This window comes from Phocoena sinus, chromosome 19 (genome assembly GCF_008692025.1).
Source record: "Phocoena sinus isolate mPhoSin1 chromosome 19, mPhoSin1.pri, whole genome shotgun sequence".
In the NCBI taxonomy this organism is placed as follows: Eukaryota; Metazoa; Chordata; class Mammalia; order Artiodactyla; family Phocoenidae; genus Phocoena; species Phocoena sinus.
The window spans coordinates 35,331,908-35,351,399 of NC_045781.1; the positions used below are offsets into that span (position 1 = coordinate 35,331,908).

Sequence of the window (19,492 nt, forward strand, 5' to 3'; positions counted from 1 at the left end):
GATGAAATCACTGGCCATTGGCAAAAGAGTCACACTCCAGCCCTTTTCTCCTCTCCAGAGGTCTGAGGGTGGGACTGAAAGCTCCAACCCTATAATCAAAACATTGGTTCCCTAAGTCACCTGGTTAACATAACAAAAGACACCTTTATCACTCTCACCTCTTAGGAAATTCTAAGGATTTTAGGAGCTCTGTGCCAGAAACTGGGACAAAGACCAAATATACATTTCTTGTTATAAATCAAAATAGCACAACAGCCTTTTTTTCCCCAATAAATGTACCTATTAACACTCCTACTATCGGTTTTTGACAAATTCACCAAGCACATGCTAATTTTATGTATTGTTGTTTTAAATAAACATCACATTCTCAACGTTTTCTCTTTTGTTTTTGCCATGCCTTGTGGCAGCCACAGACACCTACCGCTTGGATTTCTTCTCAAGAAAGAACTTGCCCAAGAGTGCAGTTAGCCGACAACCTCCAGCTGAGGCATTTTTAGGATCGGTTTTAAGATTCAAGCAGAGGACCTACTCTTCCCAGACACATCCCAGCCAATGACTGTGCATGGCAGGTGATAATAAAGCCTGGTCATTTGTGTGTACCATGAGACTCCTTTTAAGAGAAATCTTTGTTCCAGGGACCTCTATGGGTTTGGCCAAGATGCTGTCAAATCTACATTGCCTTATCCTATGTCCTCTCCTCCTAACTTACATGGGTATGAGATCTGTCTGCATCACAGTATGATGGGCTTCCCTGCCTACTTCTGTTTCATCTCTGATATGGATTGAATGTTTTTGTCCTTCTCCAGATTCATACACGGAACTGTAATCCCCACTGTGATGGTATTTGGAGGTGGGGGCTTTGAGAGGTAGATCATGAGGGTGAAGCCCTCATAAATAGTATTAGCGTTCATGTATAAAGAGGCCAGAGAGCCAGCTTGTTCTCTTTCCAAGAGGATAGGAGAAGTCAGCCTCTGCAACCCAGAAGAGGGTCCTCACCGGAACCCAACCATGCCCACGCTGATCTCAAACGTCCAGCCTCTAGAACTCTAAGAAATAACTTTCTGACTCTTATAAGCCACCCAGTTTACTGTATTTTGTTATAGCAGCTGGAACTAAGACAGTGCTTCTTCTATCTTTCACAGTCATTAACCCCTAGCAAGTCACTTGTTTTCCTAACTCCACCTCAGAGTCTATTTCCCAGAGGACACAACTGGTACACATCGTTTGGTCACCAGGAAGGGTATTTTCTTTCCATTTACTTACAAAATAAAAAATCCAAATGCTCAATGGTCTTTGTACATTTTTTCCTATATTTTTCTAATAGAAAATATTAAAAAGTATTCTGAATCTGTTTCTGTGTTTATACACACACACATACATTCATACCAGTTTCAATTTTTTTTTTTAAAAAAAGAGAACAAAGGCCTCAGAGATTGACAAATTTAGATTCTTTGGGAACAACTAACACTCAGTTTTCATTTGAACACACTCAAGTGTAATTACGCACACATTTACACAATAAGGTTTACATTTCACTCACACATATTGATGTTTCAGCTAAAGAACTTAGGCTGACTTTATTGATTATTAAATTTAGCCTCTATTTCCTTCTGCATTGTATCTGCTTTAGTTAAAAACCTCAACTTCACTCAACCAATATTTATTAAGCAGCTATTATGTATATGCTTCAAGTATCATTTCTCTCCATTACATTTTCCACAATAGTACCAGAATAATTTTCTAAAATATATGTCAGATAACTTTGTATCTGTCACACTGGAAATAATAAGGCTAAAATGAATGTGTTGAGATAAACACTCATTATGCTAAGTAAAAATGTAAATCTTAAATGATGCTGACAATATTTAATTAAGCAAATGGCAATATATGTCAATGAGATTTAAAATTGCCCAAATCCTCTGACTTAGTAGCGGGCTTTTATTCTCTGTACTTCATGGTAAGTTATTCTTAAGATATAAATTATTTAAATGGCATCATCATACTTCCTTGTATTTATGTTGGAAAAAAAAGTCTGTCTGCCAAAATGGATTGTGAGATACTTGTAGTCTGAGATTAGCCTTTGTGAATTTTGTCTCCTTATACTTAATTTAGCACCTGGAACATAGTGAATGCTGACTGGATGTTTGCTGGATTAATATCCATTGCTGATCCAAAGATACTAACTTACAGTTATAAAGTAAATAAGTCCTGGGGATATAATGTTCAGCACAGTGAGTATAGTTAATAATACTGTGTTGTATATTTGAAAGTTGCAAAGAGAGTAGATCCTGAAAGTCTGCATCATAAGAAAAAAATATATATAACTACGTGTGGTGACGGATGTTAACGAGACTTATTATGATAATCACTTCACAATACATACCTATTATCGAATCTTTATGTTATACATCTGAAACTAATATATAGTTATGTATCAATTATTTCTCACTATATTACACTGTAAATGGTGAACTTCTGAGATTCCAGTAAACAAACAAATAGCCAAGGAGCAAAGGAGGAAACTATTCAATTCCCCTTAAGCAATTAACACATTTCTGTTTTGTGGAAGCCACTACACCATAACTATTGCCTATGAAAAGAAAAGTTCAAAGATATCTGACATTGGCTTTGAAATTAAGGACCTGGGTGTGAGTCCCAACTCTGGTCCCAACTCTCACTGTGACTTTGGCCAAGGAATAGGACATCTCCAGACTTTTTCTCTTCCCTCAAAATTCAAAGCTGACTACCTCCTCTACCACTTCCCCAGGGTCATCAAAGAGCACAAATGAGATGAAGTTTATGGCAGACTTCCTCTTTCACCGAGGAAGAAAATGTAATTATGCCCCTAATTAATGTATTTTACAAGAGCTCTTTCCTGTTTCCAAATCTAAATTCAATTTTAAGCCATGACCCATTTATGTATAAATGTACTTTTTCCTCACTTTTAAATGCATGAGGATTTTACTCTTTGAATTAGAAAAAAGTGAGGAGAGGCTTTAAATTTTTAATTTAATTAATAATTGACTTAATGGTAAGACATGGAAATTCATCTCAATATTGCTGAAAACTCATGAATCAAAGAAACAATATGTGTATGTGCCTACATACTGAATTTTTCTATTTGGAAGTCTGCAGACAAAACCACCAGATACAGAAGAAAAGTACCCACAAAAGATGGTGTTATATATAATAATTTTAAAATGTGCTATAAAAAACAAAATGATAAGTGGGACAAAATGGCTTACTCTCTTACTTCATTGTTAAAATTAAACAATAAAAGATATATCTTCATTTACAAAAACTATCATTTTATGAAGTTATGTTCCAAATCATTAAAAATAGTTTTTTTGGTTTTGTCTTATATTTTAAATAACTTATTTCCTGTTTGCTAAAATCTATACCGTTGGACTCAGGATACGGGTGGGGTTTAATATTGGCAAGAATAATAATATCTTCATAAGACCTCTAGTGCATAGATATCAGTATCCTGTTTTACAAATGAGGAATCTAATAGCAAATGTCATAATATCCATACATGGAATGATTACCACATGTCGTGTACTGTAGGTTTAATATTTATTGCTTCATCTGATCTTCATCATAAGGCTGTAACGAAGGTTCCACAGCACTTTATAGATGTGTGAGTTGAAACTTAGAAAGCTTTATAAATGTTACTTGCCAAGCATCATGCAGCCGATAACTAACTGTATTTATTCTTAAATCTGATATTTAAGTCTGCCTGCTTTATAAGCTCATTTTCCCAGGGATGAACAATGGTGCCAGGCCATCTGTTAAACAGGTGATACTCTACAAAGGATCTGCAATTCATTTCAATATGTATCAAAATGATTGTCAGGCTTGCCATGTACCTCCCATTGCACAGGAATAACACATTCAAATGTTATTGATAGGCAGTGAAGTACTTAACCATAACATTTCATAATCCACATCCCAAGAAAAGTATTTTCCTGAAGTAATGATATGGTAAACAGAATTCAAAATTTAGGCCACAAACCTGTTTCAGGCTCGATGGAAAAATAAGGTTGCCCTTCCAAGATACTATAAACCAACTTCGCACTGTTTCCATAAACTGGGTCATCAGCATCGGTAGCTGTTACATTAGTGACAGACGTACCTAAAAGAAAGAAAGAAAGAGAGAAAATAATAATTAACACGTCATTCTTTGCCAAGAACTAAATTTTGTCAAGCATGTTATACAGAAATCCATGTGTAGGAATAAGAAGGAAAAGAAATCATTTTAAAAATATGGAGATAGACTACTCTATCATAACTTCAGTGATATACAAACCTTTTAAAAGAAAGAGTACTGCTAGGTTGGAGTACTATATAAAGATAGCTCTTTTAGAATTGGTATGATTTAAGATTCCTTTGTAGTTTTCATTTAAAGATACCTATCAGATTCATGTGGGCTTAGAGAATATGAAAAAGATACATATCAAAGAAATATGAAACATAAGCTTAATAATATGACGGATATAACAATGCAGCACTTAAGTTTTGCAAAAGCACAACTGAATTTACCTGGAAAAATTGGCTGCTGAAAAAAATTGTGCAGAAATATCAAAGGAATATTTTATCCCATTTTATTAATTCCTCAGAATATAAATTATATTGGAACTACCAAGTAATCAGCATGTTTAGATAATTGGGCCTATGGATAACAGAATCAAAACCTTAATTTTTTCCCAGATTAATTTTCTATTTTTATTCACTCATTCATTTAGCAATTGAACACATTCAGCTTGCCTGATACAAAATATATATATTACAACAAAATTTACACTCAAGAAGCTTACAGTTTGGTGGTGGGAGGGAAGAGGAGGGAAGAGACAAATGTACCTAGACATTCAGCTGAATGCAATAGCCCCAGATTTGGATCCCTCACTTAATCCAGCACAGACTGGATACGGTCAGGGACAGCTTTCTGAGAGGCATTGCATTTGAGTGGAATTATGAAAGACAGGTAGAGTTTAACCAGGAGAAGAAGAGCAGGGGAGGAATTCTAAACAAAAGTCAAGCATAAGTAAAAGCAAAATAGTCTGAGAGACTGAGGGAAATTCTGGGAATTGCTGAAAGTGGGGAGAAATTGGAGAAGTCTGGTGTGGTGACAGAATCATGTTCTATGAGGGCAGGGTCAATGTCTTCCTCACCCAGTAAGCGTCAGACGTATAATTATCGAACATATATTTGCTAACTGATGGACGAATGAATACATTATCTGATGATTTCATGACAAATGGTAGGTAGCTACCACAAATGAGTTTCCTAAAATAGATTCTAAGATGAAGATTTCTTGAATTTTACTGAAGAGTCTCTTTGATCAACATCTGTGGGAAAGTGAAAAGGACAAGTCTGAGCAGAAGGAACACTTGGGCAATGATGCAGCTACAACACAGACCTCAGTGGTCTCTCCTCTAGAGCTGGGATAGTCATTGAGGAGATCCATCCAGGACTTTATACTCTGGCACTGACCAGTTATTGGCTGTGGGAACCTCCCTGAGAATGAAGGCTTGGCCCTGGTGCAGGGAGCTATCTTCAGTTGAGGGATCATCAGCCCTGAGCTGTCAATTGTCAACACTCCCAGCAGCTTAGTGTTTTAAACCTGAAGGGAGTTGAGGGTGGATCTGAGCAGCATTTCTCTACGTTTGCTGAAACAATGTAGAGCCTTTGCAAAATCTTGCCAATCAAAATCTTTCTGAAGTGTTTTGAATTACAGTCACTACAGAGGACAATGTAATGATATTTGTCAAGCAGTTGACTGTCCTGTAAAATTGGAATTTTTACTCAGAATGATGATTCAGAGGTGCTACAAAAGTCTACAGTCAGAAATAAAAAAATGCTCTGAATGTCAGTTGTGTAATACATTCCACCAGATACTGGGAACGGTATCAAAAAAATAATTAATAAAGACTCACTTTCACAGGTAGCTCATCAACGAGCTGGTGAACTGAGGACATGAAAGTACAGTATTTGCAGTTATTTGAATATTGTGTGGGATGGAGAAGAAATGGAGGAAAAACATTCCAGGTGAGAGGAGGATAATAAGATAAAAGTGACTAGATTTTTCTAGGAGGAGAGACGTCTGGAAAAGCCAGCCATTAAAGCTAAGGTTGGAGATGCAAGCTGAGAACAAAATACAAGGGCACGTGAATGTCAAGATGGGGAGAGTTGGCTTCATCCTGTAGGAAAGAGAGAAAATATATCAGTTAGGGATCAACCCTAGGTAGAAGCCTCCTCCATTAGTGCTTGCAGATTCAGTTGGAGGCAGAGATATAGAAGATTAGGTGATCAGATGAGTTATGTGGTTTACAGCAATAGTCCAGTTAAGAGGTGACAAAACATTGACACTGGGTAATGACAATAAATATGGGTCTCAATGCTTATTTTCTTGTTTTGGTCCTTGCACTAAGTTTATCTAAAATGTTCAACTGGGGGTAAGCTGAGTAAGATTTTAAAAAATGAATCGCGAGAAAAAGATTCAAGAATTACTGAAAGAAGTGAGTTCAGAGACTGATCAGAAAGGGTGAACTCTTCCATGCAGAAGACCACGCAATAGCTTTTTTGTTTTCCTTTGTTTTGTTGTTATTTATTTAGATTTCTTTTAGGAGAAATGATCTTCCCCCATTATGAAGTAACACATTATCAGGAAAATAAAGTCAAGCTCTATAATCTGTATCATGCTAAGTTAGTCAGTGTGAGCATTTTGTACCAGGCTCTGTTTAGGCTGGAAAAAGAGAAGTGACAAAGTAAAAAATTTCTGTCATCAACAAATTTACCTTCTAGTGAGGGACTCTGAAATTAAGAAATGTCTTCACAGAGGGAAAAAAAAAAAAATCTAGATAGTGTCTGAACAATGACAGTATCTCTGCATATATTTGTGGGGTGAGTGTATTTGGACAGAGTAGCGTGGGGTTAATAGTTTCATAGATGGAATAGTTCCACGTGGAATGTTCTGAAACAAGTACCTCTTTCTCTTTGGACCAATCACTTAACTTGTCTTAGCCCCAGATTTCAAATCTACAATGAATATTAGAGTTACTGTGAGGGTCAAGCAAAATAATATATGTAGGGGCTAGAACGGAAATTACCACATGCTAAGCCTGTGAGTATCACCTCTGCTCACGGATTAGAATCTAGCGCTGAAAAATATTTAGATCCCTAGGGTTCCTTTCAGATCTGTGGGATGGCAATACAGGGATGAGGGTGGGATACTTTTTAAAGTCTTCTCAGGCAATCTGATGCAAAGCCACAGTTTAGAACAACTGGAGTGGGCACCAGACTTTTAAAATTTTAACTTCACTCTTCTCCACAGAAGCATTAATTTCTACCCTGATTACCGCGAAGAACTTTTGCTCAGATTTGTATAAAAAATGAAGTAATTTTTTAAACCACTCCTACTGCATAAACAGTCATGGAGATTATTTCTTATTAAATAGAAGTTGGGCGGCTTCCCTGGTGGTGCAGTGGTTGGGAGTCCGCCTGCCAATGCAGGGGACACGGGTTCGAGCCCTGGTCCTGGAAGATCCCACATGCCACGGAGCACCTAGGCCTGTGCGCCACAACTACTGAGCCTGCACTCTAGAGCCTGTGAGCCACAACTACTGAAGCCCACGCGCCTAGCCTGTGGTCTGTGACAAGAGAAGCCACTGCAATGAAAGCCCGCACACAGCAACAAAGACTCAACGCAACCATAAATAAATAAATATTAAAAAAAGAAAAAAGAAGTTGGGGATAGTTCCTTGAGAATTTACTGTTACAAGGCTGATGAAGATTACATCTATTTTCATTAGTTAGTATAAATTTATATTATCTTATTATGAGAGGACTCCTATCACATTACCTAACATTGAGGCAAGAGTAGGGGACCATTTTCTCCATCATTTACACGCTCTGCTCTGTGATTCAGTTTTTTCACATACAAAAACAATAGTTTTTATTCTTCAAACCTCAAAGTTTTGTGTGAGGATCAAATGAGATACTAGTAAGTAGAGAGCAGTGGCTGAGAAGATAAATTTGAAGTCAAACTGTCTCTAACCAGAACACCTGTTTTATGTTCCATCCTCAACTTTTACTAGTTCTGTGTCCTTGGCCAAGTAACAAAACTTTTCTAAGCTTGGATTCCTTAATCTGTAAAAAAGGAAGGTGACAGTAATTGTTATATCCTAGGTTTATTGAGTTAATTAAATATAATAATTTATGCAAACAGTATAGAAGAGTTATTTACTCAATATTTCTGAGAGCTTATTGTCACTATAATTACCTGTACATTATGTGTATGTACATGAGGGATTGAATAATAAACTAGTCTTTTACAATTTTAAGTGGTGGTGGATATTGTAATTTATAAGTGTAGTCCTGCCTAGTCGTTATAATAGTAGCTTATTTCCGCTGGAGAGGATGCGGAGAAAAGGGAACCCTCCTACACTGTTGGTGGGAACGTAAGTTGGTGCAGCCACTGCGGAAGAAAGTATGGAGGTTCCTCGGAAAACTAAAAATAGAATCACCACATGATCCAGCAATCCCACTCCTGGGCATATATCCAGACAAAACTGTAATTCAAAAAGAGGCATGCACCCCTATGTTCATAGCAGCACTATTCACAATAACCATGACATGGAAACAATCTACATGTCGATGTAGAGGAATGGATAAAGAAGATGTGGTACATATATAACAATGGAATAACTACTCAGCCATAAAAAATAATGAAATAATGCCATCTGTAGCAACACGGATGCAACTATAGATCATCATACTAACTCAGGTAAGTCAGAAAGAGAAAGACAAATACCACGATACCACTTATACGTGGAATCTAAAATATGACACAAATGAACCTACCTATGAAATAGAAACAGAATCAGGGACGTAGATATTAGACTGGTGGTTGTCAAGCGGGAGGAGGGTGGGAGAAGCATGGATTGGGAGTTTAGGATTAGCAGACGCAAACTATTATATACAGAATGGATAAAAAAACAAAGTCCTCCTGTATAGCACAGGGAACTATATTCAATATCCTGTGATAAACCATAATGGAAAAGAAAAAAATAATAGCTCATTTCCTTAAATTTGGAAGAGGAAACACAAAAAGGTATTCTCAAATGTAACAATATGTTCTTGTCTTTAACAAGAAAGTGACTTAGAAAACACACACACACACACACACACACACACACACATACACAGACACACACAAATCTCACATTCTCCCATCCAGTCAATTCCATGTCAATTTGCTCTGTGGTATAAAACTGCTGTGGGTTCAAAAATACAGTGTATTTTGATGTAGCCAGCAGAAGACCAGGCACTGGACACACCCTCAATACAAGTTTCTCAATGTTATTTGAGTGAATATCTCCCATATTTGAGTGTCATATCTCCCCGTCCATGCAAATCCCACACGCTTCCCAAGAAGAACCACTGGGCTGGGGACTGTAACAAAGCTAAGACAAGCTTTTACCCACATCCTCCTCCAGGATATTTCTGCCTGTTGTCTGGCTTCCCAGGAAATCCACATCCTTCAACTTCAGACACGTGGAAATGCAAAGGCAGCACTACTTTCCGTCAAGGATGATATTTCTCCTAATAGTGATTCAAGACTGTTGATGTACCTGTACACTGGAATAAATGTGTGCAGAAGTTTTGTGGATGCATTTGTCAAGTGATTACCCAGAGGGGGAAAAATGGATGCTTTGAGGTTAATCTTACAGCAGAAAAGATTTCTAGTCAAGCTGCGGTATAGGCTTCTCCATGGAAATGCATGCAGAATGCAGACCACAGAGGCAAATTGAAAAGTGTAAACCTTGAGGGATAATGTTTCTTCAAAGCGGCAAGTGTTGGTGTGTGATAAATAGGACCCTGAGTAATACCCAGGAAATATAACAACAGGATTCTCTGTTTGTGTTTTCATTTGGAACTGTTTTTGTCCCTTTGTCGAGGATACAAGAGACTCATTTAGCTAGTGACTATAAATTTGACACTGTGCCATTTCTCCAAGAAAGCCCCTATTATAATCCAACTCGATGCTGATCCTAATTATAATAATATAGCTGTTGTATTTCCAGCTGTTGTCAACAAAAATGATCCCTGTCACCACAATTCATCCTGCTAGTATCAAGTCAAGTGTGAGCATGTCAACTCCAAGGTGAATTCTGCTTTTAATAAACCCATTTTTCTGCATTTAGCTTCTTGGTTAAGTGCAATTTGCCAAAGTGCTGCTTGGATTTTAATTAACAGAGGGCTCCAGTATCGTTTGCCTCTTGCCACACCTGAAAGTCCCCTCCCATTAGCAGCAGAACCTACACATCTGCCCCCTATAATGATAGCAAACACTACAAGAAAAATTAACCATCAAAAATTTTCACTGTCAGGTTAGAGGTTCCAGTTTGCTGACAAACTAAGATGAAAGGTCTTCCGGAAAATAAGATTTTGGGATTTGGGTAGGGCAGCTCTGTTAGCTAGGCTCTACTTCTTTATGAGCAAGACAGCACACCAATTCTTCACATTACTCAGAAAGAAAAAATGCTGGTGCTGACACACTGAGCAGAAAAACAAAGGTTTGGTGCAGCGCGAAAATGTGAGCATTGGAAAAGCTAAAACTCTTACAATAAGAAGAACACAAGCCCCATTTGCAAAGACTCATTTGCAATACATTTTCAGATAATAAGCATTTCAATAGCAGATGAAAAAATAAAACAGCAGAACCTTTGTAGTAGCTGAAATTCAGAAAGGTATGCATTACTGGCCCTCCTAATATCATCTTCCAACTTTGATTTGGCCTTTTGGCTACTCTGATCCAAGTTCAGTATGTACAATACCCAGAAAGAGCGTCTGGCATCATCATCTGAAAACATGTTACTTAAACATTCAGACTTTCCAAAGATCAGAGGCCTAACAGGTTATAGCAACCGATGCAAATGCCTTCATTATTTTAATAAAACTAAACCCTCAACCCATCTTCCCTCATCCTCCTTATTAATTCCCCCGAGTAGTAGGCAATACAAGACGTAATGGGGAACAGGTGTTGCTAACTTGTTGACTGCCTAGAAGCTGAAGCATCTGGCCCTGGAAGTTTTAAACGTGTCATGCGAAATCCATTTTTTTTTTATTTTTAGGTTTATCAAACCATGCTCTGGGGTTATTCTGTACATGACTGGCATGCACTTTTAGAGGTTTTTTTGGTTTGTTTGTTGTGCACCCCGTACCCCACCCCCAATTACAACACAGCACAGACCTAGTGCGCTTAAGAAAAAAATCTGAGGGGAGAGAGGGGGAAGATGGCGGAAGACTAAGACTCGGAGATCACCTTCCTCCCCACAGATACATCAGAAATACATCTACACGTGGAACAACCACAGAACACCCACTGAACGCCAGCAGAAGATCTCAGACCTCCCAAAAGGCAAGAAATTCCCCACATAGCTAGGTAGGGCAAAAGAAAAAACAGAGACAAAACAATAGGGACGGGACCTGCACCAGTGGGAGGGAGCCGTGAAGGAGGAAAGGATTCCACACACCAGAAGCCCCTTCGCGGGCGGAGACGGCGGGTGGCGGAGGGGGGGAGCTTCAGAGCCGCGGAGGAGAGCACAGCAACAGGGGTGCGGAGGGCAAAGCGGGGAGATTCCCGCACAGAGGAGGGGTGCCGACCAGCACTCACCAGGCCAAGAGGCTTGTCTGCTCACCCGCCGGGGAGGGCGGGGCTGGGAGCTGAGGCTTGGGCGTCGGTCCGAGCGCAGGAAGACGACTCGCGGGGAGAACACAGCCTGAAGTGGTTAGTGCACCACGGCTAGCCGGGAGGGAGTAAGGGAAAACTCCCTCTGTTTCCTGGTGCGTGAGGAGAGCGGATTAAGAGCGCTGCTTAAAGGAGCTCCAGAGACGGGCGCAAGCCGCGGCTAACAGCGTGCAGCCCAGAGACAGGCATGAGATGCTAAGGCTGCTGCTGCCGCCACCAAGAAGCCTGTGTGCGAGCACAGGTCACTCTCCACACCTCCCTTTCGGGGAGCCGGTGCAGCCCGCCACCGCCACGGTCCCGGGATCCAGAGACAACTTCCCCGGGAGAACACACGGCGCGCCTCAGGCTCAGCAACCTCACACTGGCCTCTGCCGCCGCAGGCTCGCCCCGCACTCTGCGCCCCTCCCTCCCCCCCGGCCTGAGTGCGCCAGAGCCATCCAATCAGCTGCTCCTTTGACTCCGTCGTGTCTGAGCGAATAACAGACGCCCCCCAGCGACCTACACGCAGAGGCGGGGCCAAATCCAAAGCTGAACCCCGGGAGCTGTGCGAACAGAGAAAAGAAAGGGAAATTTCTCCCAGCAGCCTCAAGAGCAGCGGATTAAATCTCCACAATCAACTTGATGTACCCTGCATCTGTGGAATACCTGAATAGACAACGAATCATCCCAAACTGAGGTGGACTTTAAGAGCAAGATAGATTACTTTTTCCCCTTTTCCTCTTTTTGTGAGTGTGTATGTGTATGCTTCCATGTGAGATTTTGTCTGTATAGCTTTGCCTTCACCATTTGTCCTAGGGTTCTATGAGTCCGTTTGCTTTTTTTTTTAATTTTTTTCTTAATAATTATTTTTTTATTTTAATAACTATTTTATTTTACCTTCCTTTATTTTCTTTTATCCTCTTTCTTTCTTTCTACTTTTTCTCCCTTTTATTCTGAGCCGTGTGGATGAAAGGCTCTTGGTGCTGCAGCCAGGAGTCAGTGCTGTGCCACTGAGGTGGGAGAGCCAACTTCAGGACACTGGTCCACAAGAGACCTCCCAGCTCCGAGTCATATCAACCAACGAAAATCTCCCAGAGAACTCCATCTCAACACCAACACCCAGCTTCACTCAACGACCAGCAAGCTACAGTGCTGGACATCCTATGCCAAACAACTTGCAAGACAGGAACACAACCCCAACCATTAGCAGAAAGGCTGCCTAAAATCATAAGTCCACAGACACCCCAAAACACACCACCAGACGTGGACCTGCCCACCAGAAAGACAAGATCCAGCCTCATCCACCAGAACACAGGCACTAGTCCCCTCCACCAGGAAGCCTACACAACCCACTGAACCAACTTTAGCCACTGGGGACAGACACCAAAAACAACGGGAACTACGAACCTGCAGCCTGCAAAAAGGAGACCCCAAACACAGTAAGATAAGCAAAATGAGAAGACAGCAAAACACACAGCAGATGAAGGAGCAAGATAAAAACCCACCAGACCTAACAAATGAAGAGGAAATAGGCAGTCTACCTGAAAAAGAATTCAGAATAATGATAGTAAAGATGATCCAAAATCTTGGAAATAGAATAGAGAAAATGCAAGGAACATTTAACAAGGACCTAGAAGAACTAAAGATGAAACAAGCAACAATGAACAACACAATAAATGAAATTAAAAATACTCTAGAAGGGATCAATAGCAGAATAACAGAGGCAGAAGAACGGATAAGTGACCTGGAAGATAAAATAGTGGAAATAACTACTGCAGAGCAGAATAAAGAAAAAAGAATGAAAAGAACTGAGGACAGTCTCAGAGACCTCTGGGAAAACATTAAACACACCAACATTCGAATTATAGGGGTTCCAGAAGAAGAAGAGAAGAAGAAAGGGACTGAGAAAATATTTGAAGAGATTATAATTGAAAACTTCCCTAATAAAGGAAAGGAAATAGTTAATCAGGTCCAGGAAACACAGAGAGTCCCATACAGGATAAATCCAAGGAGAAACACGCCAAGACACATATTAATAAAACTGTCAAAAATTAAATACAAAGAAAACTTATTAAAAGCAGCAAGGGAAAAACAACAAATAACATACAAGGGAATCCCCATAAGGTTAACAGCTGATCTTTCAGCAGAATCTCTGCAAGCAAAAGGGACTGGCAGGACATATTTAAAGTGATAAAGGAGAAAATCCTACAACCAAGATCACTCTACCCAGCAAGGATCTCATTCAGATTTGATGGAGAAATTAAAACCTTTACAGACAAGCAAAAGCTGAGAGAGTTCAGCACCACCAAATCAGCTTTACAACAAATGCTAAAGGGTCTTCTCTAGGCAAGAAACACAAGAGAAGGAAAAGACTTACAATAACAAACCCAAAACAATTAAGAAAATGGGAATAGGAACATACATATCGATAATTACCTTCAATGTAAATGGATTAAATGCTCCCACCAAAAGACACAGACTGGCTGAATGGATACAAAAACAAAACCCACATATATGCTGTCTAAAAGAGACCCACTTCAGACCTAGAGACACATACAGACTGAAAGTGAGGGGATGGAAAAAGATATTCCATGCAAATGGAAACCAAAAGAAAGCTGGAGTAGCAGTTCTCATATCAGACAAAATAAACTTTAAAACAAAGACTATTACAAGACACAAAGAAGGACACTACATAATGATCAAGGGATCAATCCAAGAAGAAGATATAACAATTGTAAATATTTATGCACCCCACATAGGAGCAGCTCAATACATAAGGCAAATACTAACAGCCATAAAAGAGGAAATCGACAGTAACACATTCATAGTAGGGGACTTTAACACCCCACTTTCACCAATGGACAGATCATCCAAAATGAAAATAAATAAGGAAACACAAGCTTTAAATGATACATTAAACAAGATGGACTTACTTGATATTTATAGGACATTCCATCCAAAAACAACAGAATACACATTTTTCTCAAGTGCTCATGGAACATTCTCCAGGATAGATCATATCTTGGGTCACACATCAAGCCTTGGTAAATTTAAGAAAATTTAAATTGTATCAAGTATCTTTTCCAACCACAATGCTATAAGACTAGATATCAATTACAGGAAAAGATCTACAAAAAATACAACACAGGGAGGCTAAACAATACACTACTTAATAACGAAGTGATCACTGAAGAAATCAAAGAGGAAATAAAAAAATACCTAGAAACAAATGACAATGGAGACACAATGACCCAAAACCTATGGGATGTAGCAAAAGCAGTTCTAAGAGGGAAGTTTATAACAATACAATCCTACCTTAAGAAACAGGAAACATCTCGAATAAACAACCTAACCTTGCACCTAAAGCATTTAGAGAAAGAACAAAAAAAAAAAAACCCAAAGTTAGCAAAAGGAAATAAATCATGAAATCAGATCAGAAATAAATGAAAAAGAAATGAAGGAAACGACAGCAAAGATCAACAAAACTAAAAGCTGGTTCTTTGAGAAGATAAACAAAATTGATAAACCATTAGCCAGACTCATCAGAAAAAAAGGGAGAAGACAAATCAATAGAATTAGAAATGAAAAAGGAGAAGTAACAACTGACACTGCAGAAATACAAAAGATCATGAGAGATTACTACAAGCAATTCTATGCCAATAAAATGGACAACCTGGAAGAAATGGACAAATTCTTAAAAATGCATAATGTGCCAAGACTGAATCAGGAAGAAATAGAAAATATGAACAGACCAATCACAAGCACTGAAATTGAAACTGTGATTAAAAGTCTTCCAACAAACAAAAGCCCAGGACCAGATGGCTTCACAGGAGAATTCTATAAAACATTTAGAGAAGAAAAAACACCTATCCTTCTCAAACTCTTCCAAAATATTGCAGAGGGAGGAACACTCCCAAACTCATTTACGAGGCCACCATCACCCTGATACCAAAACCAGACAAAGATGTCACAAAGAACGAAAACTACAGGCCAATATCACTGATGAACATAGATGCAAAAATCCTCAACAACACCTAGCAAACAGAATCCAACAGCACATGAAGAGGATCATACACCATGATCAAGTGGGGTTTATTTCAGGAATGCAAGGATTCTTCAATATACGCAAATCAATCAATGTGATACACCATATTAACAAATTGAAGGAGAAAAACCATATGGTCATCTCAATAGATGCAGAGAAAGCTTTCGACAAAATTCAACACCAATTTATCATAAAAAACCCTCCACAAAGTAGACACAGAGCGAACTTTCCTCAACATAATAAAGGCCATATATGACAAACCCACAGCCAACATTGTCCTCAATGGTGAAAAACTAAAAGCATTTCCACTAAGATCAGGAACAAGACAAGGTTGCCCACTCTCACCACTCTTATTCAACATAGTTTTGGAAGTTTTAGCCACAGCAATCAGAGAAGAAAAGGAAATAAAAGGAATCCAAATCGGAAAAGAAGAAGTAAAGCTGTCACTGTTTGCAGATGACATGATACTATACAAAGAGAATCCTAAAGATGCTACCAGAAAACTACTAGAGTTAATCAATGAATTCGGTAAAGTAGAAGGATACAAAATTAATGCACAGAAATTTCTGGCATTCCTATACACTAATGATGAAAAATCTGAAAGTGAAATCAAGAAAACACTCCCACTTACCACTGCAACAAAAAGAATAAAATATCTAGGAATAAACCTAAGGAGCCAAAAGGACTGTAGGCAGAAAATTATAAGACACTGATGAAATAAATTAAAGATGATACAAATAGATGGAGAGATATACCATGTTTTTGGATTGGAAGAATCAACATTGTGAAAATGACTCTACTACCCAAAGCAATCTACAGATTCAATGCAATCCCTATCAAACTACCACTGACATTTTTCACAGAACTAGAACAAAAAATTGCACAATTTGGATGGAAACACAAAAGACCCCGAATAGCCAAAGCAATCTTGAAAAGGAAAAACGGAGCTTGAGGTATCAGGCTGCCTGACTTCAGACTATACTACAAAGCTACAGTAATCAAGACAGTATGGTACTGGCACACAAACAGAAAGTTAGATCAATGGAACAGGATAGAAAGCCCAGAGATAAACCCACACACATACGGTCACCTTATCTTTGATAAAGGAGGCAGGAATGTACAGTAGAGAAAGGACAGCCTCCTCAATAAGTGGTGCTGGGAAAACTGGACAGGTACATTTAAAAGTATGAGATTAGATCACTCCCTAACACCATACACAAAAATAACCTGAAAATGGATTAAAGACCTAAATGTAAGGCCAGACACTATCAAACTCTTAGAGGAAAACATAGGCAGAACTCTCTATGACATAAATCACAGCAAGATCCTTTTTGACCCACCTCCTAGAGAAATGGAAATAAAAACAAATGGGACCTAATGAAACTTCAAAGCTTTTGCACAGCAAAGGAACCATAAATGAGATGAAAAGACAACCCTCAGAATGGGAGAAAATATTTGCAAATGAAGCAACTGACAAAGGATTAATCTCCAAAATTTACAAGCAGCTCATGCAGCTCAATAACAAAAAAAACAAACAACCCAATCCAAAAATGGGCAGAAGACCTAAATAGACATTTCTCCAAAGAAGATATACAGACTGCCAACAAACACATGAAAGAATGCTCAACATCATTAATCACTAGAGAAATGCAAATCAAAACTACAATGAGATATAATTTCACACCAGTCCGAATGGCCATCATCAAAAAACCTAGAAACAATAAATGCTGGAGAGGGTGTGGAGAAAAGGGAACACTCTTGCACTGTTGGTGGGAATGTGTATTGGTACAGCCACTGTGGAGAACAGTATGGAGGTTCCTTAAAAAACTACAAATAGAACTACCATATGACCCAGCAATCCCACTACTGGGCATATACCCTGAGAAAACCATAATTCAAAAAGAGTCATGTACCAAAATGTTCATTGCAGCTCTATTTACAATAGCCAGGAGATGGAAACAACCTAAGTGTCCCTCATCGGATGAATCGATAAAGAAGATGTGGCACATATGTACAACGGAATATTACTCAGCCATAAAAAGGAACGAAATCGAGCTATTTGTAATGAGGTGGATGGACCTAGAGTCTGTCATACAGAGTGAATAAGTCAGAAAGAGAAGGACAAATACCGTATGCTCACACATATATATGGAATTTAAGGGAAAAAAATGTCATGAAGAACCTAGGGGTAAGATGAGAATAAAGACACAGACCTACTAGAGAATGGACTTGAGGATACGGGGAGGGGGAAGGGAAAGCTGTGACAAAGTGAGAGAGTGGCATGCACATATATACACTACCAAACGTAAAATAGATAGCTAGTGGGAACCAGCTGCATAGCACAGGGAGATCAGCTCGGTGCTTTGTGATCACCTAGAGGGGTGGGATAGGGAGGGTGGGAAGGAGGGAGACGCAAGAGGGAAGAGATATGGGAACATATATGTATAACTGATTCACTTTGTTATAAAGCAGAAACTAACATACCATTGTAAAGCAATTATACTCCAATAAAGATGTAAAGAAAAAAAAAGAAAAAATCTGAGAAATAAATGCAGGCAGCCAATGCATTTTTCTTCACACTTCTGACTGATAACACAGGTTTTAACATTCATTTCTCCTGAAGGGCCTCAAGCAAACTCCCCCAGTGGGAAAGATGGCCTAAATCCTACCAGTATTTATTTTCTCATTTTGCTGTTTGATTATAGAAGACATACGCCAAACACCCAAATCACCAAGGGATGCTTTACGGTGTCTTTGGAGGAAGAGGAGGATTAAACACAGATCAGTAAAAATTACAGCTTGTCTTTTTGTTTTTTGTAACCCTGTGTATGAAGAATTCTTCCCAACCATGTTCTGCGGGAAATAAATAGTGAACTGTACCATCTGACCGTTTGGGTTTCGTTCACCTATAAGCAAGAAGACAGGTTTTCACTTCCTTCTAGGTACTTGTGCTCTGAACCACTGTTGTTTAACTAGAAAGTTATGTCAGGGTGATAATAGAAGATTTAACCTTTCTCTTTCGCTGGTGATCAATCCTGCAATTGAACAGGATGCCGAGGTGGCCTCCGCTTGCCGTTTCACTTCAGAAACCTCTCTTTGAAGACACATACCACACAGTGCAATCCTAAACAATCATGTCCCACGCCATCTTCTTTTGCGAAGGCCTAACCATTGCTCGTTGGGTGTTCTCCTCCTGTGCCAGCTCTCAGCCTGTAGTGAAATGTTGCTGCCAAATTCTACAGGCTCCAAATTGAATTTATTATGGGAACAGGGACAGATTTTTAACTGCAGTCGGGTGGATGGACAGCACCAAAATGTATCCTGTCATTTCTCTGGCTCTGTTTTGAGACGTAAACTGGGGAAATAAAATTCAGTTTCAATATTATATTCTGGAGCATTTCGAGGTATAAACAGTTTTGTAACTTAATGAAACCTCCATACACACTTAACATTGTGTTTTTAAAATAAGCCTGAGGGCTTCCCTGGTGGCGCAGTGGTTGGGAGTCCGCCTGCCGATGCAGGGGACACGGGTTCGTGCCCCGGTCCGGGAGGATCCCACGTGCCGCGGAGCGGCTGGACCCGTGAGCCGTGGCCGCTGAGCCTGTGCGTCCGGAGCCTGTGCTCCACAGCGGGAGAGGCCACAGCGGTGAGAGGCCCGCGTACCGAAAAAAAAATATATCAATAAAATAAGCCTGAAAGTTTCTGGAACAATTAAA

The 19,492-nt window shown here is 39.3% G+C and overlaps 1 protein-coding gene across 1 annotated transcript in view; it reads right to left on the minus strand.

Moving 5' to 3' along the window:
- CDH8 (cadherin 8) overlaps nucleotides 1-19,492 on the minus strand; it is a 375,449-nt gene that overhangs the window by 190,005 nt on the left and 165,952 nt on the right. Inside the window, exon 4 of the mRNA XM_032614776.1 lies at nucleotides 4,016-4,135. Coding sequence (XP_032470667.1) covers nucleotides 4,016-4,135 — 120 coding nt within the window. The remainder of the gene's footprint in view (nucleotides 1-4,015; nucleotides 4,136-19,492) is intronic.